The sequence below is a fragment of the Hibiscus syriacus genome, unplaced genomic scaffold, assembly GCF_006381635.1.
Source record: "Hibiscus syriacus cultivar Baekdansim isolate YM2019G1 unplaced genomic scaffold, ASM638163v2 tig00110279_pilon, whole genome shotgun sequence".
NCBI lineage: Eukaryota > Viridiplantae > Streptophyta > Magnoliopsida > Malvales > Malvaceae > Hibiscus > Hibiscus syriacus.
The window spans coordinates 791,485-814,235 of NW_024062659.1; the positions used below are offsets into that span (position 1 = coordinate 791,485).

The following is a 22,751-nucleotide window of genomic DNA, read 5'->3' on the forward strand; positions in this document are numbered from 1 at the left end:
AACAGAATCAAAACGTAACGTTAGGTGTAATTTTGTAAAAAAATAATAATTGAGTGACCAAAACATAAATTAGATAATATGTAAGTGACCAAATAGGTAGTTTACCCTAAAAAAACCCTAACGGGTTTAGTGTACTCAAAAATTCAATTTTGTGACTCGGACCTGACTCGGGAAATGTCAGGTCAGGTACCCGACCCGGCCAGATAATGTTTTTAGACAATTACCCGAATTTTTAAATTCGGATCGACGGGTTGGGTCGAGTATTTTTGCACATCCCTAGTAGTCATATGACTCCGTATAATACCAAGATGAAAATATTTTTGCAATATTTCATGAAAAGTTTGGAATATTCTTGTGTAGCAATTAGGGCAGTAAACAAGTCGAGTTGAGTATGAGTATCGTTAAACTTGATTCGAAAAGTTTAAAATTAAACTGGATTCAACTCGAAAACTTGTGAGGTTAAAATTATCTAGTTCGATTTGGATTTGAAATTAAAATTTGAAGCTTGACTTAACTCAAAAGCTCATGAGTAGGAATCCACCCGACCCAAACCCAAATCTTTTATAAAAAATAATTTGATCCTATCGAATCGGATCGAATCGAAACCCATCGAATTCATTTTAAATTTTCATCCCACTCAAACTACATGTAACGGAAACTCTATTCCAAAGCCAAATGTGGATGGCATGCGATCCGATTACTTCTAAAGGGGAAAAACACTATTTTGTTAAAAGAAAAACAATAACAAAATCTCAACGGCAAAAATCGAACCCCATTTTCATTTGAATTTATCATCCTGTCAATATAAACGATGGTAATTCACTCTAAGGTTGGTGTCGATCATTATACTCTCGATTTTGACAATATGACCACATAACTATTTAAGTGATTTTAATGTAGTCACTTTCCGTTTAAAACAGACGGTTTAACTTATGTGGACCTTTGACTCGCGGTTAGTCAATAATAACCATACCAACTATGACTTATGTTTTTAACGAAAAATGATTACATTAAAACCATTTAAGTTGTTATATGGTCATATTGTTAAAATTGGAAGTATGGTGGTCATATCGACACCAACCTCATAGTTAAGTGGTCATTTGAGTAGTCTACCTTTTTTTTTTGAAACATTTTGGTCTTCAACATTTCATTTTGGAACAAAATGACATCTTTACGGATAGAAATCATTGGTTAATAAACGACAAATGCTCCAAAATAAGGTTTTTATCGTAAAATAAAATATTGAGGGCCAAAATGCTCCGAAGAAAGATAATAAGAACTAAAGTGACTATTCGATCAAACGTTAGATATTCTATTATTCTGAAATAAAAAGCTGGTAAATGCTCCGGAACAAAATATAGGAGTAGAAAGGACTATTTTGATAAATATTGGAGGTTAATTTTAACAACAATTTTTAACGTAAACTCTAAAATCATGCATCATCTTGTAGTGGCGGTACTTTAGGGTGAGCATGTACCCACTTTGAAATATGGATTTTCTTCAATTAGTTCTTTATTTTATTGATAGTGTTAATCTTGAATTTTATTCGTGTCCACCCTAAAACTAAATTTTCTTCGATTAGTTCCTTATTTTATTAATGATGTTCATCCTAATATTTTATTTGTTTCCACCAGTTCAAAAATTTTATATTGTTAATTTATGTGTGCCCACCCTAAAAATTATTTCTTAATCCGCCGCTACGTACCTGAACTAGATCAAATTATGCAGATATGAGAGTCTTTACTTCTGCATGTGCATCGACCCAGATGGCAATGAGCTAGAATCAGAGATTCTGGAAATCATTCACCACTACGTTGAGGTTCTCGACAGATACTTTGGCAGTGTGAGTTGATGGAACTTTATTTATTGCCATGCACACACAAAAACCCTATTTTTCTTCTCTGATTCTGATTCATTTAGGTGCCACCAGGTCTGTGAACTGGACTTGATCTACAACTTCCATAAGGTATGTTCATTACCCTTTTCATGTCTTTTGAACATTCAAATTGCATCCCTAAACTATGAATCTCATTCTAAATTAATCCCTAAACTTTTAGATATTCCAATTTCATCTCCAAATTCATTTAAATATGTAATCCATTTCAACAATAGTTTAACCTAAGTTTTATTTTTTCAAACACATAATAATATAACTTGGCCTTATGGTTTTCCTAATAAGAGATGTGATTAGTATATACGTATAATTTAGGATAATATTGAAATATTCAAAAAGTTTACTGACCAATTTAGAATGATCATAGTTTGGGGATGAAAATGAAATATTCAAAAGTTTGAAGATTAATTTAAAATGTTATTCATAATTTAATGATGAAATTGAAATATTCAAAATTTGAGGAATCAATTTAAAATGAGTGTCGTAGATAGGGGAAATATAACGCAATTAACTCAAAAACTATGTATCAAATTGTAGAAAAGAGTACAGTTCAAGGGATATTTTATGAATTAACCCAGTCTTGCATTACTGCATTGTTGGTAGAACATAAGGTTTTTAATCTTGAGGTTGTGGGATCGAGTCTTATGGAAGACATTTAATTATTTGGAGATCTCCTACGAAAGTTACTCTCAACACTATGTTAAGAACAACCTACTATTTTACCTCTGCTAACTCTATTACATATGAGAACAACCTTCCCTACCCCCGTTACATATGGAAACGGGACAATCAACCTTGCATTACTGCACTGTGTCCACAACAAGGCCCCTTAATTTAGATGACCCGAAATCATACATTTCAGAGCCGCCATTCACAGACTCAACTGCTGAATTCCATTTCCGCCCTAATTAAAGGTATTTCCTTTTCCTCTTCTTTTCCCCTCTTTTTTCAGTCTCCATAGATTCCTTTTTTTGTGTGGGGATTGAGGGATATAGCAAAGGATTTAGGGTTTCGAACAGTGTAGAATTGATTGAATTTGGGATTTTAAACACGATTTCCCTAATTCCCGATTTAACATTTTTCTTCCGTTTCCTGTTATTGATGAGGAATCTATGTGTATCTGATGAACTTTGAACTGGTTGCCATTTTTTTTTTGGGAATTAATCAAATTTCCTGCCTCAAGTTGAGTTATTTCATAAATGGGGTCTTGATAGGTTTAAGATATGGAATAAATGACGATATTGAGAATCACATGGTGAGTGAATTTATAAGTATGTTTGAAGTTCCATGAAATTTGTAGGGAATTTAGCTATGTTTGTGCAGGATTCATCTTTGAGGAGAAGTTGCCTTCACACTATCTCGATGTCATCGAACTGAGATTACGAATATGGATTTGACACTGAATTATTGAACTGAAGTATAGGGTAGAAATTTCTTTACTTGTCTTCTCGGCATGCTGAGGGGTCCGAAAGAACCACACTGAGTTGCTGCCATATATGTGTTTGTTTATGAATGGTTTATCTAGGTTTTCTTTTAACAAGAAAAGAAAATAGATGCTAATCGCGGTTTATACGCAGAGGATTATGTTTGTTTATGTTTTTATGTGTAATAAGTTTATGTTCGTTTATGTTTTTGCAGTTTTAATTCCTTACATGATTTGTTGCCTAATTGAAATCTCTATTTCACAGAACATTGCTTTATGTTTCCTGCTGAAAGTTGTTGTCGTCAAGCATAACCACTCAGCAAAAAACCCAGCACATCATTGCCTTTGTATTGGACATTTTACTCTAATGATGGTTGCCTCTTTGTCTCATGCTTCGTACTCGGCCACCTTCACATCCTCACCATCAAAAACCATTGTCTCCCGACCTTCTCGTTTCTCTCCCTCCTTCAAAGTCTCCACCTTCCTGCCTTTGACTGTCAAACCCCTGAATTCTACTTTCACCCCACATGCACAACGTGCGATCACCGCTATAGCGCATGCCACTTCCACACCCTCCTCTATTCCTTCTGACACCTCAACTAAAACCTTCCATGGCCTTTGTTATGTGGTTGGGGATAATATCGACACAGACCAAATAATTCCTGCAGAATACCTCACGTTGGTTCCCTCAAACCCAGCCGAGTATGAGAAATTGGGCTCATATGCCCTTATTGGTCTCCCTTCGTCATATGCCACCCGTTTTATTGAACCAAATGAGACCAAAACAAAATACTCCATTGTGATAGGTGGTGCTAACTTTGGTTGTGGGTCCTCGCGTGAGCATGCACCGGTTGCACTTGGGGCTGCAAGGGCAAAAGCAGTTGTGGCTGAATCTTATGCTAGAATATTTTTCAGGAATTCCGTTGCAACTGGGGAAGTTTATCCGCTAGAATCGGAAGTGAGAATATGTGAAGAGTGTAGGACTGGGGATGTGGTGACTATTGAGTTGGGAGAGAGTCGTTTGATCAATCATACGACCGGCAAGGAGTATAAACTGAAGCCTATTGGAGATGCCGGGCCGGTCATCGAGGCTGGAGGGATCTTTGCATATGCAAGGAAAACAGGGATGATTCCATCTCAGTCAAAGTAAAATGCAGGTACATACATCTTTGATCTCAAGCAAGTAGTTCGTGTATATCATTGTCGAGTTGCATTCTGCAGACATACTAATCTGATTACTATTGATTTGTAGGGTTTCTATCAGAGCACTCTATTCTCGTTTCATGGACTTGAGTCAAGTTTGTAGCTCCTAATCGTTTCGGCACTATGGATCGATGCTCAACCATTTTTCTCGTTTCAACTTATTTAGAAAAACGTTACAAGGTTATGTTTGTATCTGTTCTAAGCTGAACATCTAGCAGTCTTTCACCATGAATGATTTCCCTTTTTGAGGACTACATGTTGTAGGAAATAATTTAATGGTTGAGATTGAATAATACAACAGCATACCTGTCCTAGGAAATAATGTAATGCCATTGTTTCCTAAAGAAAGTATTGCAAACTCGAATGCAGTAATTTAAGGCTTGAGTTCAAACCAAGTGAACCATCCCTTTTCTTGTTTTCAAAAATTAGGTACCCAATTTTTAAAAAGAAAAATCAGGTGTCCAACTATGTTAATCTAAAATTAGCTAAAGTCACAATTTTTTGATTTGTCGCTATCAAAATATCGATCATTATATTAACTTGAAATCGAATTATATTAGTCTTTTAACAAAACAAATCCTTCTCACAGTTGAGACTGGCAGTGATCGGATATAATTGATGATGGTGGCTGTTTGGAATTTGGATGAAATGATGGCGATGAATAGTTTGACGATCATGGAAAGATAATGGAACTCTTGAATATGATGTTCAGGGTCATTGACAATCGAAAGAACATTAGACAATAATTGAATAACTTTTTGATCTACCACTCTTAACTATTGGATTAGCTTAAAATCAAATTATGTTAATCTTCTAGCAAAACAAATCCTTCCCACAATTAAGATTGATTGATGACCACTCTTAACTATTGGATTATCCACAAGTCGAGTACCTATGAAACTCGAATTCTTTTATTTTCGGATCAGGAATACTCACTTCATATTTATGTTGTTTCAAAATTATGTTATTTAACAATCACATTACCAAGTAGCTTATGTGGTAAAGGAACTGTTGTTATTCACTAGGACCCGATTTTGAGTACCATAGATGTCAAAAGTACGTGTGATCAATGTCGAAAGATTAAAATTTATCTTTGAACAGATACTGCCTTATACTTACCGTAAATTAATAAAAAAAATCACATTAACAAATATAAAATTTAAAAATTTATAATATATAATCCAAACCTATAATTTAAAAATAATATACTCGATTTTTTATACAAAACACCTAATTTTGGGTTTAATGTCCATCCTTCTAGTGCAATTAATACCTAATAAGTACTCTTTTCCCAATTAGATACCTAATTTTTATTTTTTAAGGCAATTAAATAACATTTTTTAAATTACACTTTTTAAACTACACGTGATCATATTTAGAATTTTAAGTACATGCTTGTTAATATTTAACACATTATCCACTAAACTAAATGATGTTAAGATCACAAATATAAACCAACCATAATTGAGCACATGTAATTGAAAAATGTTATATTACCTAATTGCACCTGAGAAAAAACTGATGTACCTAATTGCACCAAAGAAAAATAACTACGTATCAAATTAATCAGGTGTACAACATTTATTTTTTAATACAATTAAATACCTAATACTTTTTTAAAATTACAAGAACGAACAGATCATAATTGAGACCATGTAAATTAAAAAAAATGTTAGATACCTAATTGCCTCAAGGAAAAACAATTGCACCAAAGAAAAAAGGTGGGTACCTAATTGGACAGAAAAAGTTAGGTACCATATTGCATCATTAAAAGAAAAGTTTAGTACCTAATCGCACCCAAAAAAGTTAGATACCACATTACACATAAATGCCAAAGTCGGGTCCCAGAAGTTATATTTACCCTTACGAGTATAATATATTTGTATAATTTAAAGTTATATCCAGATTCCAGCCCTGTCTAATATCCCACATAGAACGGCTACCTTGCAAATAACTAGTGTGTTCATTAAGTTGTTCAAACCCAGAAACTGTTTACATACAATTCACATTGTCAGCCAAGATAACAGAGCAATACTTGTGATACAAAGCATCCAACACAGATCATTACTCCTAAAATTGGAATTCCGTTTTTCGATCCTTACATTATACAATGTCGTCCCGGACTCTTTCTCATGCCCGCTTCGGAGGTACATACTGAACGTGCACTTCTTCACACATATTCTGTATGAAGTAAGATCATGTTGTCATTGTATCATCATTTTAACAAAGAAACGAGATAGTATACTCAATTCTTTAAGATTTAAAACTTCTGGATTCGACATTAGAAAATTTTCTTCGATACAATGTATAAACTGTCGTGTTTACATAATGAGAGTTGAAATACGACCCCCACGGGAGAGGATGCTACAAAGAATCAAAGATGACATGAAAACAGTTGAAAAGGGAAACCAAATATTATCATGGAAGGTCTAGATATTTGAAAAGATCCACATCGTGTTTCATACATGATCCATCCAATTCTACTATTGTGAGCTAATCAGCATAATATTTCCGAGGAAATAAAAGGGATAAGCGAATTTCACTCGGGATGAGACACCGTACCTGCAATTCTTCTGGTAGTGCCTCTGAAACTGCAAGAGTGTAGCAACCGGGGACAAATCTCCCTGAGAAGGATTTAAAGAAATGTAAAAAAAACCAGAATATCTAAGGATCATATACAATCCAGTAATGTAAACATATAGTTTGAGCAGGCATCAGAAACCGAAAAGGATATTAAAAAAAATATAATAATAATTGGATAATCTACTATTTTACAGTGAAAAACTATCATCAAGATGACAAAAGTCCGGAGCTTCATAAAGTTAAGAAGCCATGTTGCTCCGACTCCTCATTTTTGTTAGAAATATCTAGTCCAACAGCATGTCCAATCCAACAAATTTTCAGACAAGAATACGGAGGTATGACACGGATTGTCCAAATGCATGGAAAAACTTGGAAAATTAACTACGCTAATGTAGAACATATGCTCACGTTTGAAAATAATACCCGAATTAGAGTAAGGTAGAAGCATTCATATAAACAAGCATTATTTCAGCAATCAACCAATAGAATATCTTAAAATCCAAGGTTCACGCATTTGTAATCACAGTAAGCATATAGTTTGAGAAGGCATCAGAAACCCAAAAGGATAAAAAAGAGATATGATAATAATTGGATAATCTTCTATTTTACAGTGAAAAACTATCATCAAGATGTCAAAAGCCCGGTGCTTCGTAAAGTTCAGAAGCCATGTTGCTTTGATTCTTCATTTTTGATAGAAATATCTAGTCCAACAGCATGTTCGACAAATTTTCAGAAAAGAATACAAAGGTATGACACGGATCTTCCAAATGCATGGAAAAACTTGGAAAATTAACCATGCTCGTGTTGGACATAAGCACATATTTGAAACTAATACCCGAATTCAAATAACATAGAAGCATTCATAGAGGCATGCATTATTTCAGCAATCAGCCTAGAGAATAAATCTTAAAATCCAAAGTCACACATTAGTAAACACAGTAAACTAATCTCACGCAATAAAGCAAATCATACATTTCTAAACCATACAAACCTCCATTATCCATGCAAATACGGCCCTTAAACTTTGAAAAACTTACCAATTCGTAGCCAACGAGCAGCCCAACTTCTAGACGGATCCATCACAGAGATTATCCTAAACAAATTCAGTAATCAAAATTTAAAACAATGCTCAAAGGGATAGGAAAATGCAAAATTAGAATCAATTAGTAATGTAACATTATAAATATTTACAATTAAATTTAAAGAGAAACTAGAATTTCTTAAATTCGACTAGCAAAAATTTTCAAATAAAGCTTAAGTTATAAAACAGAATTAGTCAACTCTATTAAGTCGAAATATTTTGAGAATCAAATTCTCACCCCTACTCAAAGGATAAGAAAATGCAAATCTAAAACAATAGGTTTAGGGATAAAGATACCCATTGAAATTAGGAGTGGTGCAATCGACAACGCGTTCATTATCCTCGTCCATCTTAAAGAATGGACAGTTCTCACATCCTGATTCCCTAAACTGTTATTATTCAAACACCCACAAGAAGAAGTAATTAGTAAAACGCCTCAAAAATGAAATGCTTTAAAGCGAGAAGAAACCCTAAACCGGAAACGGAACAAGTTACCTGATCGTAGGTTTTGACGAGGCGGCAGCGAAGACAAGCCCTGAGCTCGTGGCCGAAACTCGTTGGAATCTGTGCCGGCGCGCTTCCCATTGCTATTTTCCCCAACTTTCCTTAGCGATTTCAGGGTTTTAGTCTTTGGGATTCAAAAAGAGGTATAACAATGGAGAATAGCTCCTAAACGAGGAGTTAGAAACATGAAACAATAACGAAATTACATATTTGTCCCAACAAACGAGAGAATGTATCCAAAACATTATATATATTAAAGTTTGCATTCCAATTGCAACAAATCCGCTGTAGCACAACGGTTAAATTTCTTAAGGTGAAATTCCGGGTTCGAACCCCGGCAGTGGTATTCGTTCTTGTTGCGCGTCCCTAACTTTGTCATTTGTGTACAATATGGTACTAAACTTTTTTTTCCTTTGTGGAATTATATATCTATCTCTTTCAATGGTGAAATTATGTACATGAGATTTTTATTTGGTGCAATTAGTAAGTTATTTTTTTATTATATTCGTTCGATTTTGAATGGTTCATACTTATAATTTTAACACAATTTAGTTAAAATATCATATGTGTCATTGATTTAAGAATTAAACATTGAAATTATAATTTTAAAATTTTAAGTGTCTAATTGCACTGAAAATAAAAGTTTGGTGTCTAATTGCATATAATAAAAAATAAACAGTCGAATTCGTGTAATAAAAAAAATTAACAACTTTGACGATTACAAGGTAACAACTTTTTAAAATCTTTCTTAGCTGTTAACAAGCCACGCACATTTAATTACTCGAATTCAAGCTATGTAAGAAGAGCAATACCACCACTTATAAGCACATTATATTAATAAAAAATTCTTCGTAAATCAAAATACAAATAATTTATTTTTACTCCGATAAACTAGAATAGTAGATATAAAAAACCAATATTCAATTATGAACCCTCATAATTAGGGATGGGTACGACTCGAACTCGATGAGTTCCGACCCAATAGAATCAAGTTTTTTTTTTTGCGCGATTCTTTTTCAATATTTTTTGACAAAGGGTAAATATAACTTTTGGTCCCTAACTTTAGTATTTATGAACAATGTGTCACTTAACGTTTTTCCTTGTGGAATTAGATATCTTATTATTTTTAATGATGCTGTAATTAGGTACCCGAGTTTTTTATTTGGTACAATTAATACTTTGATATTTCAATTGTATGTGTTTAATTTTGATTGGTTCGTAATTATAACTTTAACACAGTTTAGTTAAAGTATAATATTGTTACTAAATTAAGAATTAAGCATTAAAATTTAAGTATAAATACATATAAGTTTAAAAATTGTTAGGTGCATAATTACACTAAAAATAAAAGTTGAGTATCTAACTACATAGAAAGTTAAGTAATTAATTGCACTTTAAAAAAAAGTTAAAGTTTAAGTACCTGATTGCAAAAAAAATGTTTATTTACCTTTAAAATTTTCACCAACCAATAAAAGTTCAATGCAACAGATCGTCGGGAATAGGGTGTAAATGAGACAAGACAGATCGTGAGCTACTCGAGATCGACTAGATCAAGGCTCGATAAATACTCGGATCGAATGGACTCGGCTCGAGTTCTTAACGAGCCGAAACGAGCTACTTGATATTCGACTCGAAAAGCTCGTGAGCAACTCGAAAATATAATATATTAAGATTTTATTTTTTAAAAATAAATTATTAATAATATTAATATTTATGTATTGATTTTTAAAAAAACACAGTTAAGATTTTCATGTATTTCAGGTTCAAATTCGAGTTTGATGCTTCAATCGAGTTAAGTTTAAGAATTTTTTTTCATTTCAAGCCTTTTTGAGCTGCTCACGAGCTTCAGTTCAGGATTTCGAGTTTGAGTCAAGCTTGAAAATTTTAAGCTCGCGAATTTTCGAATTGAGTCAAGCTCCATTTCAGAGTTTCCGAGTCGAGTCGAGCTCAGCAACACTCGAACTCGACTCGACTCGACTCGTTTACACCCCTAGTCGGGAAGTGAAGACGATTTGTAAATTACATGTCTGTCCCAATAAAGGAGAAAATAGTTTTCTTTCTTTAACAAATCTTACCTATAAGGGGGGGAAATGAATGTAGACGGCGCCAGTCCATTACAGGATGCTTCTCCGGCCATCGGAGTGGTTCTACGGGGCTCCGATGGCTTTGTGTTGGCCGATCGGACTATTTTCAGACAAGAAAACTGAGGTATGACTCGGGTTGTCCAAATGCATGGAAAAACTTGGAAAATTAACCACGCTCATGTAGAACATATGCTCACGTTTGAAAATTATAGTTATAAGCATGATTTTAATTGCAGATGCAATTTTTTAAATGTTAAGTGTTTAATCGCACTAAAAATAAAAGTTGTGTATCTAATTGCATCCAATAAAAATTAGGTAACTAGTTACTCCTTAAAAGAGATAAAAGATAAGTACCTAATTGCAAACTAAATTCACCCCGGAAAAAAATCACCCACCCAAAAACGAGTGAATATATTTAAAGCATTATATATTGAAATTTGCAGTCTCACAATATCAAATCCGCTGTAGCACAACGGTTAAATTTCCTTTGATTGAAATTCCGGGTTCGAACCCCGGCAGCGGAATATTTTTATTTTGTGCGCTTCTTTTTATAATTACCTTTTAACAAAGGTTAAATATAACTTTTGGTCCCTAACTTTGGTATTTATGTACAATGTGGAACTAAACTTTTTTGCTGGTGGAATTAGATATCTATCTTTTTTAATGAAGTAATTAGGCAACCGAGTTTTTTTATTTGTTGCAATTAGTACTTTAATTTTTTTTAATCGTATATGTCTAATTTTGATTGGTTCGTATTTATAATTTTAACACAATTTAGTTAAAGTATAATATGTGAAATTGATTTAAGAATTAAACATTAAAATTTCAAGTATAAATATTTATAATTTTAAAAATTGTTAGGTGCATAATTACACTAGAAATAAAATATAAGATCATATATCTATCACTAATTACAAATAAACTCTAATATTTACCATTGTAACAACTTACACTCCCCCTCAAGTTGGAGTATATACATTGTATAAACACAGCTTGGACAGAAACTTCTCGAAAACTTGTTTGGATAGAGCTTTAGTGAGAACATCTGCTAGTTGCTCCTCTGTAGGGACATAAGTCAAGTTTACTATCCCACCATTCACTTTCTTTACAATAATGTAATTGTCCGCTCTTGTGGGTACTATAAAATGAGTGCAGATATATGTGCAAGTATACACAATCGAACAAGTAATACAGTGATAAGTGAGTATCATCTCCACAGGGATTGGAGGAAGTCGAACAAAGCGCTTTACTTTGTCACCTAAGTAAAGTTAGTGATGGTATGTACAAATGATAATGTTGTGGCAAAATGAGATAGATGTTGTGGAAATGGAATGGTGGTATGGTAGCAAATGGATATGTCGTGGCAAAGTGGATGGAAATGTCGTGGCAAATTAAATTGTGTTGAGTGCAAACAAATAGAAATGTTAAGGCAAAATGAAATGTAAATATACGATTTGATTAATAGGATTTTGTCTTTCTCGTACGACAAGCTACTATGGGAATGAGTGATGAGAGTCACTCTGGAAAACCTAAGTTTACTTCTCGGAATGATCTTATCTCTATGCCTTTTCTGCCCGACAGAGTATACTAAGGTGCCCTATGTTATCTCTAGTAAGGGACTCGACAGATTGAAGATGCCTTGGCAAAACCGGTTGGCGTAAACCCCTGCAGTGATCCTATTGGTCCAGATAACAGGATATGTCTCGGCAATACCTTTTTGCGGCAATATTAACATCTAACCTATCGTTCATGCACAACTCCTTTTAGTCGAATGAAATCCTAGCCTTATCTCTAAGGTGGATTAGGCCTAGTTACTACATAGAACCCCTTGTTTATGTAGTTCCTCCCTAGTTTCTCTCGAACACTAAGGATGTGTTATCTCGGTATTCTCTCGAACCCAAAGAATCTCCTAAGGAATGGCTACTCTCGTAGCTCCTACAACCTTAAGGCACTAAGTCTCATAAACAAAACATAATATAACATAGGAAAATAACCATTCATTGAAATAAAACTTAAACATCCAAGCGAACTCCCACCAAATAGGTTTAGTTCATGGTGGGGTTCGAAATAAACAAGCACAAAGCAAGTTTCATCCGTTCCTTACAACCCAATAACAAAATATGAAAGCAAAGAACTAAGGGAAGGAGAAAAAGCCTTCGACGTGCACTGTCGGAGCTTCCCTCGGCCACCACAAATTGCCCCCAGCGAACTAGCTCCTCTCGGATGTCTAGAATGCCACTCCCTCAAGCTTGTCACAGAGAAATGCCACGGCAAGTAGGATTACTGGAGAAAGATGAGACATTCTCTCTCTAACTTTTTAAGCTAAAATTTGGGTGGAACCAAAGTCTTCTTCATTGTGGCTTCATCCTTTATTTATAAGGGGGGAAAAACCCTAGGACTTGGTGTTAAAATTCCTAGGATACCCCATACTATGCTTGATTCACGTGAGGATCGGGCAATGGTCCAGCCTATGTGGCTGGCTGAGTACCAAATAGTATCCTGCTGTAACAGCCCAAAGACAGACATGATCTGCAGAGCAGGCGGCGCGGTCAGTAGGGTTGGCGGTTGCAGTGTCGATCCCTCCAGGTGGATCTTCGAGGTGGATTTCTTGGGCAGAGGACACGGAGAGTCGGGGACAGCTGGCTGGAAAATAACTTCTTTCACCTTGTGCGCTTTCGAAATGCCGGTCGAACTTGGCATTTTTATTTAGCTCATCAATCTCCTTATGTCACGACATTTTCTTTCCTTTTTTCCTTGCTCTCAATACCTGCACATCATCAGACAATTACCTTTCCTATAAAGCAGCACCATTGATGACAAATTAAAATGTCGCGGCAAACCGAATTCCAACACATGCAACTAAATGCTTCTAAATGCATCTACATGGACCTAAATGAGCTCTTAAACATTCAATAACTTAAGTGAAAAGGTCCCAAAATGTGACATTTTATGAAGTTATCAGTAACACCCATAGCATGTAAACATCTAAGAATACGAGCCATAGATGTTACATCAAACCAACCAATGATCACTATTCACAGTTGCTTAAAATTTTATTTCTTTTAAAACATTCCTAATTTCAACTTTTAAAACTATATATTTTTTACCATTTAAAAAACATAAAATTTTAACTACTATATATTAAGGCATACCAAAATAATGATAAACTAAACTAGTCAAATTAAACAGTCCTAATTTACTATTACAGACCATTTAGTAATAACTGATAAAACATGCTAATAACATAAATATACATGCCACTACTAGTCAAAAGAAACATCGGTGATGTCTTACTGATACTGATAATACAGATGATCTGCACACGATGCTTGGGAAGCTCCTCACAAAACGTCCAAATCTCAATCGGAACCTACGCATGAAAATCATCACGCGCTAAGTATAACTTATTGAGACAGTAATATTAAAGGTGATAACAAATAAATAAATTCAGAATCATTTGATGATTTTTCACAAAATCATAATAAATCAGATCAAACAAAATCATCAGTCAACATTCCTTCATAGTCAAACATTTTTCAGAACTTTCATATTTCATTTTTATAGACCAGAGTATATTTAAGAGAATATAAGGTATGTGAGTTAGACGAGTGTGCGGAATATAGATCTCAGTGTCATCATCAGAATTGGAACAAATATGCACACACACAGTGCTATCATATTGAAAATAATAATATACATACAAAGTGCATTCAAATCGGAATATATATACTAGTGTACACACTGGTGCACCACAGTATATCAGAATCAGAACAAATAATCACTCCACCTCATGGCATGTCAATTGTACCTTTGACTCTCAATATAACATATAGTGGGCTTTCGGTTCATTTTGAAATCATTTAAATAAAAACCATATCAGAATAAAAAATATATTTAATTCACATTCGTAAAACATGACATGGGCAGTTCATACCCAAAATCATTCATTAAAATATTACATATATATTTCCAAAATGTTGAAAACATTTTGATATTTCGATATAACAAATTAATTTAAATGAATTTTAAGATTTTTCAAATGATTTTCTAAGTATATTCGATAGAATTATTCGAATATCAAAACATTACTCCAAATCTTTCAAAGATCATTTTTAATCCTTACTCAAAGTGTAAAATTAAGTTTTAATCTTAAAACAATTTCAAAATAATTTTACAAAGTATTTCGAACCATTTCAAAGCCAAAAATTCCAGATTGCTCAGAGGGAACCGATTCCCCCTAAGGGGGTATCGATTCCCCCTGAATGGTTTGGCTCCGAGAATTCCAGTATGCTCGGAGGGAACCGATTCCCCCTAGGGGGTACCGATTCCCCCATTGTATAACGGTCGAAATATTTGAATTTTACACTTAGGGAACCGATTCCCCATAGGGGGTACCGATTCCCCCACGCTCCAAACTGTTTTATTAATTGTTTTCACACTAAAACGGCTATATGATCTTCACTAATCATCCCCAACATTCAGAAGTGATTCAAGGTGTATTTAAACAAGTTCTTAAGCCCTTGATCAATAAGAAATCATAGAGAAACAAGAGAGAAAGCATCAAACACCAAGTTTGTGCAAATCAAGCCAATTTTCCTTTCAATATTCATTTTGCTTTCAAAGAACACCATTTGTGCTCCTTTGTAATTATTTGTGAGTGTTCTTTTCTTGTTCTAGAATTGTGCAAACATCTTACCTTGTGAGGTTTTCCTTATAAGTTTGCAAATTTGTAATCTTCTCTTTGGGAAAGAGTGTTCTCAAGAATTGGGGTATATTCTTGAGGGTGTTGTAAGGTGTTCTCTTTGGCCTCAAAATAAAGAACAAATTAGTGAATTTGTTGGAAAATCCTTAGTGTGGATAGCTAAGGTAGTGGACGTAGACTTTGATTGAGAAAGTCGAACCACTCTAAATCACTGTGCAATTTCTTTCAATTTTCTGCAAAAGCTTCCACCAAAATTTTTATTGTCAATTCACCCCCCTCTTGGCTAATTCCATCAATTGATTAACTCAACAATTGGCATCAGAGCCTCACTCATTTGAAGGTTTAATCGCCTCTTGAGTCGATTCTCGAAGAGTTAAATCGATAAAGATGGCGTCTACTTCTGGTTCATTCTCCATGGAAGAATCCATACCTATTGACGTGCCTCCACACTTCAATGGAACAAATTATCATCATTGGAAGAGGTGTATGATGATATTCATCAAAGCATTTGATATGGAAGCTTGGATGATAATCATGAAAGGATATTCCTCTTCTACTAAGAAGGCAAAGAAGTGGAGTGTTCAAGAACGAAATGAAGCTCAACAAAACTCAAAGGCTATGCACATGTTATGTTGTGCAATTGATCCTAATGTATATGAAGGAGTTTATTCTTGTTCAAGTGCCAAGGAAATGTAGGATAAGCTTGAGGAGATTTATAGAGACAAGGAAGAAGAAGAACCAATAAAAGTTGTGTCTCTATTAGCTCTCACAGAGCCAAAGATATATTCTAACTCAAATATATCAAATTCAAAATCTTTTAATGAGTTACAAGATGCTTATAATAAATTATTTTTGGAGTTTGAGACCATGAACTCCAAATACAATAAATTGATTTCTAAATTTATTGCTAAAAATGATCTTCTTTTGAAAACTAAAACAGACTTGGAAAATCAAAATGAAATGTTGAGAAAGGAGTTAGAGCTTTCAAAAATAAAATCTGAAAACTTTGAAAAAGAAATTTTCAAATTAAACAAACTTCTTCTAGAAATGAAAATAGATTTTGAAAATCAAAATGAAATCTTGAAGAAGGATTTAGAACTCTCAAAAATGAAATTTGAAAGTATCGAAAAAGAAAATTTCAATTTGAAAGATAAGTTTGAATGTTTAACAAGAGAAAAAGAGATCATTCTAAATAATTCATCTAGTTCAATAATGACAATATGTTCACATTGTCATTATCATGGTCATAAGGAACATACTTGTCCTTTAAAGAAAGGAAAACGATTTAAAATTAGACAAGTATGGGTTCCAAAAGGAACAAGAGGCATTGAAACTAATGTTCAAGGATCCAAAGCAATTTGGATACCAAAATCTACTTAAATGTCTCTTGTAGGTGTGTGAGAGCAATGGTGATAAAGATGATGATATTCGAGATGCTCTAGCCACACATGAAAAAGGAATGGGTAACCTCTAAACTTAATTTTTTTATTTGGTTGCTCATTTAGTTTATGCATGCATGAGATTTTAAATGTTAAATAATTCTAAATGATTATGTTTTGTCTCATGTATGTTGAAAAATATTGTATGATGAACATAATAATTTTTGGTAATAAACTCTAGTTCATCATATTTTTTTTGGTCAAAATTGTTTTTAAAATGTAATTGATATCTCTTTAACAATTGATATCAATTTTTCAAGAACTTTGGTTTTGCAAAATTTTGACCTGAAATTTTTCTTAATGTTTATGCATAGATTTTTGTTTAAATATTATAAAGTTTTAATGCATAACATTTTCAAAAACTTTATGCATGTGCTCTTAATCTCTATAATCAACATTGCATAATGTTTTATATGTGAATGGGTTAAAAGCATAATCTTTTGAAAAATAAATTTGATAAAAGATACAATATTTTATTTTAAATGATTGCAAAATTGATTGCCATTGCATCTATTTTCGATTATGCTTGTTGGTCATAAAATAGGGATATATACATGATGCATTTAGATTTTATTGATATGAATATTTTGTGCCTAGTTGCTAGGGATGAACATGATAGTTGGTTATGGCATAGGAGACTAGGACATGCTAGTATGAGTGTTTTGCAACGGTTAATTCAAGGAGACCTAGTAAGAGGGTTGCCTAAGCTTAAATTTGATAATGATAAAATCTGTGATGCTTGTGCTAAAGGAAAACAAAAGCGAGTTTCTTTTAAATCCATTAATGATGTATCAACTAGTAGAGTTTTACAATTGATCCATTTAGATCTTTTTGGGCCAATTAGAACTACTAGCTTGGGTGGAAAACAATATGCATTTGTCTTTGTAGATGACTATCTAGATATACATGGGTTCTATTTTTAAGTACTAAAGATGAAGCATTAGAACAATTCATCACGTTTTCAAAAGTAATCCAAAATGAAAAAGGTTACTTTATAACTAGTGTTAGGAGTGATCATGGAACTGAATTTGAAAATCTTGGATTTACTGAATTTTGTAACTCTAACGGTATTAGCCATAATTTTTCAGCACCTAGAACCCCTCAACAAAATGGAGTTGTTGAGAGGAAAAATCGAACTTTAGAAGAAATGGCTAGAACCATGCTTTGTGAAAATAATTTGCCAAAATATTTTTGGGAGGAAGCCACAAATACCGCTTGTTATGTTGTAAATCGAGTAATGATTAGGCCAATTTTAAAGAAAACTCCATATGAAATTTTCAAAAATAAAAAGCGAACATTAGTTATTTTCATCCTTTTGGATGTAAATGTTTTGTTTTAAACAACGGTAAAGAAAACCTTGGCAAATTTGATGCTAAAAGTGATGAAGGAATTTTTCTGGGTTATTCCTTAAATTCTAAAGCCTATCGTGTATTTAATAAAAGAACTTTAGTTGTAGAAGAATCTATACATGTTGTTTTCGATGATAATCCCCTTCCGAGGAAGGATTCTTGTGTGAATGATGATGTAGGTGTTATAAATACAAATGACGTTAGACATGACGTTGGAGAACCATCATCAAAGGAAGAAACAAAAAATGAGGAAACTCATGATCCTCTTGAGAATCCAACCATTGAATAAAGGGAAGTATCTTATCCAAGAGAGTACAACTATGTCAAGGATAGTGAAATTATAGGTGATCCATCAAAAGGGGTAACAACTCGATCTTCTCTTAGAAATATTTGTAATTATGTTGCATTTATCTCATGCATAGAGCCTAAGAATATTAAAGAAGCATTAAATGATGAACATTGGATTATGGCTATGCAAGAAGAGTTAAATCAATTTGAGAGAAGTAAAGTATGGACATTAGTTGAAAGGCCTAGTAATAAATCTACTGTAGGTACTAGATGGGTATTTAGGAATAAGCTTGATGAGAGTGGTAATATAGTGAGAAACAAGGCTAGACTTGTTGCTCAAGGGTATACTCAAGAAGAGGGCATAGACTATGATGAAACATACGCTCCCGTAGCTAGGATGGAAGCAATTAGAATGTTATTAGCATTTGCATGTTTCAATGAATTAAAATTATATCAAATGGATGTTAAAAGTGCATTTTTAAATGGTTTTATAAAAGAAGAAATGTATGTGGAACAACCTCCAGGTTTTGAAGATTCAAATTTTCCGGATCATGTTTTAAAATTGACAAAAGCTCTTTATGGTTTAAAGCAAGCTCCTAGAGCTTGGTATGAAAGATTGTCAAATTTTTTAATTGAAAAAGGTTTTTCAAAAGGGAAGGTTGACTCTACATTGTTTTTGAAGCATAAAGGTAAAGATTTATTAGTAGTTCAAATTTATATTGATAATATAATATTTGGTTCTACTAATGATGTTCTTTGCCAAGAATTTTCTAAGCTAATGAAAAGTGAGTTTGAGATGAGCATGATGGGGGAGCTCTCATTTTTCTTGGGACTCCAAATCAAGCAAAGAAAAGATGGCATCTTCATCAATCAAGCTAAGTACGTCAAAGATATGCTCAAGAAGTTTGGACTAGAAAATGGGAAACCTCATGACACTCCAATGAGCTCTTCAACAAAGCTTGACTTATATGAAGGAGGTAAATATGTAGATGTTAAATTATATAGGTCAATGATTGGATCTCTACTTTATCTAACTGCAAGTAGACCGGACATTATGTTTAGTGTTTGCTTATGTGCTAGATTTCAATCATGCCCTAAGGAATCACATTTACTAGCTATTAAGAGAATCTTTAGATACCTTAAGGACACTCCTAGTTTAGGACTTTGGTATCCTAGAGACTCTAGCTTTAGCTTGCATGCTTTTTCTGATGCGGATTATGGAGGATGCAAATTAGATAGGAAAAGCACCTCCGGTACTTGTCAATTCCTTGGAAATATGCTAATTTCTTGGTTTTTAAAGAAACAAAATTGTGTTGCATTATCTACCACTGAAGCCGAATACATTTCAGCTGGTAGTTGCTGTGCACAAGTTTTATGGATGAAACAACAACTTTTTGATTATGGAATTGAAGTAGGTACCATTCCTATCAAGTGTGACAACACTAGTGCTATTTATCTCACTAAAAATCTCATCCAACACTCTAGAACTAAGCACATTGAAATAAGACATCACTTCATTAGAGACCATGTCACTAAGGAAGATGTAGTTCTAGAATTTGTTGATACTTTGCACCAATTAGCGGATATCTTTACAAAACCTTTAGACAAGGAACGATTTTGGACACTTAGGAGTGAATTAGGTTTGACCAATCTATCTTCACTGTGTGTTTAAAATAATTTTAGCACTTTTAATAATAAATGAAAAATGCTTATAATAGTAATTTTTTGCATTCATTGTTATTAGTTAGGGGGAGTTTATGATTCTTGACGAAAAAAAATTAATTTTATGTTCAAATATCGTTTAAAGATTAATTGAATTGTTTGAACATGATTAATTTTCAATATATGAGTTGACAATACCACTAGAGGAAATTAATTTAGCATTTTTGATGTTTAAAATCAGATTTTAGCATTTTGGTGCAGAGGGAATCGATCCCCCCTTGAGGGAACCGATTCCCCCTTTGAAGGGGAACCAATTCCCCCCACAGGGGAATCGATAGCCCCCCTAGGGTTCTGGTTTTAACACGGGCAGAACCCAATATTTGCTCAAACCTCTCTTATTTTCTTCCTTCCGCCGTTTCTCACCCTTTAAGCATTTAAATCTCCATTTTTGCCTCAAATCAACGTTTTTAATTGGAATTCACTTCAAATATCATCTTCTAAACCTGTTGGAATCATCAAAAACGTGCAAACTTCATCTAATCTCACTCAAATCCAAAATCATTCAAGGTATTTTCCAAAACTTCTTTTTATCAATTTATGAACATAGAACTAGTTTTAATTAGTTCTAGGTTGAATTTTTGATTGGGCATTGATTATTTAGTGATTAGAAACTAGATATTATAACTAATTTCATCAAAAACACAAGTTTTTTTCTAAATTTTCTAAATTTTTGAAATAAAATAAAAATTATTAATTTTCAAATTATTGTGTTTTAATTAAATTATGTTGTTATTATGAAAACTATACATATATTGTTTCTCAAAACCATATTTTTCAAAAGTTTTTCAAAAACTTTGCCCATTAGGATTGATTTAGAGAACCTTGAAATATTGAGGACTCAATTGAGTTTTGGGATTGATTGAATTGCATACATGTGTTTTCTAAATTGCAGGTTATCAATTCTATTCCGATTTCCTAAACCATGTCCAATCCTAAACGTGTTAGGTCTTCATCTAGTCGTTCACACCGTCAACCAAATCCACCTCCAAATCCTCCACCTATTCCAATTTCTAATCCTAATCCTATTGATCCTAATTTGACTATCCAAAATTCGTGTTTCAATCATCCTGGTCCTAGAAATCATCGTTTTTGGTATTATCAATATTTCGACTCTTACAAAATCCGGGAAGAACGTATTCCTTCTCGTCAAGCTATGTTAGCTATCAATTTTAAATATCTTCCTCTTTTACAAGAGTGGAAATTTGATAAACTCTTTGACCTTGAACCCATCATTTACCATCAACTTGTTCGTATTTTCTATGCCGAAACCATAGGAATTCGTTCCTACCTTCTAGGACAATTCTTATATATTGACTCGACTTACATAGCCAATACATTCGGATTAGATAATGATGGTATTTCAAATGAAAAACAGGTTTTAGGATCTCGTTATAAAAGAAGGGATAGTGCAAGTGTCCTAGACCTTCATGAACGTTTTCTTCATCTAATGATTTTTTGGTGGTTTCAACCATCCGGAGGTCGTTATTCTACTCTTAGAGCCTTAGATCTTTGGTGGTTACATTGTTTTGAAAACAATATTAAAATCAACCTACCTCAGATTATTTTTGCTGAAATTGTTGAAACCGTAAATCTTGTTCCTAACAAAAAACTCTGTTCATCTCTTGTTTACGGTTGCATTTTGAGTAATCTGTTTTCCAAAGCTGGGCTTAGAGTCGGTCAAGATGCCATTTTTCCCCTTAAGAAACAAATTAACCTTCTTTCCTTAACAAGAGCGGGATGGATAAAGGATAAGTAAACCGGTGAATGGGTTCGATCTTCTGCAAATACTCTGGGAGCTAGTTCTTCACAAGCTCCACCCGAAGCTGACGAAGATCTCGAGCTTGAGCAATTAATGCGAGATATCGATGAAGCCGAAGATGAGCCTGAGCAGCCTGAGGAGCAGCCCAAAGAGCAAGCACAACAAACGCATCCAATGCCTCCATATTTCCAATCCTTTATGGAGACATTCGATTTTCGATACGCTACTATGAATTTGCGCTTTACTTCTATAGAGTCTCATTTATCCACAATGGGAGCTCAACAATTAGAAATTCTTCAGGAAATGCGTGCAAATAATGAAGCAACCAACGCACGTATTAATGGCCTCACTAACGAAATGGCCACTATGCGAGCTTGTTTTCCTCCTCCTGATCCGGATATGTGATTCAATGTTTTGCTTTGAACTCCAAACTTGTTGTTTTAACATTTTGAATATTTTGGAATGTTTGAATTTATGGATTGATTGACTTTGAAATTGTTTGGATTTATGAATGGTTAGAAATTATCTATTTGGTGTGATTAAATTTATTTATTATTGCTTCATTTACTTCATGATTAGATATATGACCAATTTTGCCATTTCACATTAATTATAAATATTGATTATGAAACTAATGGCTAACATTTCTCTTGCTTGTGATCTTAGCAGCTTATATTATATATAATCAATTGGCTAAATGATTTCAAAACCTTGTTTAAA

At 33.6% G+C, this 22,751-nt stretch overlaps 2 protein-coding genes across 3 annotated transcripts; one reads left to right on the plus strand and one right to left on the minus strand.

Moving 5' to 3' along the window:
- The first annotated feature begins 2,716 nt into the window (after positions 1–2,716).
- Positions 2,717–22,176, plus strand: LOC120115898 (3-isopropylmalate dehydratase small subunit 1-like). Of its 2 annotated transcripts, XM_039136506.1 has the most exons (5): positions 2,717–2,808; positions 3,583–4,474; positions 10,191–10,193; positions 20,092–20,096; positions 22,164–22,176. In XM_039136506.1, exon 2 carries the CDS (start codon positions 3,685–3,687, stop codon positions 4,465–4,467), a length of 783 nt encoding a protein of 260 aa, XP_038992437.1. In that variant the 5' UTR covers positions 2,717–2,808; positions 3,583–3,684; the 3' UTR covers positions 4,468–4,474; positions 10,191–10,193; positions 20,092–20,096; positions 22,164–22,176. The 2 variants fall into 2 exon arrangements, with proteins under 2 accessions (XP_038992437.1, XP_038992436.1); XM_039136505.1 differs by lacking the exons at positions 10,191–10,193; positions 20,092–20,096; positions 22,164–22,176 and adding an exon at positions 4,570–4,884 and having other exon boundaries at positions 2,719–2,808.
- Positions 6,534–8,856, minus strand: LOC120115899 (transcription elongation factor SPT4 homolog 2). Its single transcript, XM_039136507.1, has 5 exons — positions 8,680–8,856; positions 8,482–8,573; positions 8,141–8,196; positions 7,083–7,144; positions 6,534–6,701 (listed from the first exon to the last, which is right to left on the minus strand). Exons 1-5 carry the CDS (start codon positions 8,767–8,769, stop codon positions 6,651–6,653), a joined length of 351 nt encoding a protein of 116 aa, XP_038992438.1. The 5' UTR covers positions 8,770–8,856; the 3' UTR covers positions 6,534–6,650.
- Positions 22,177–22,751: the final 575 nt, after the last annotated feature.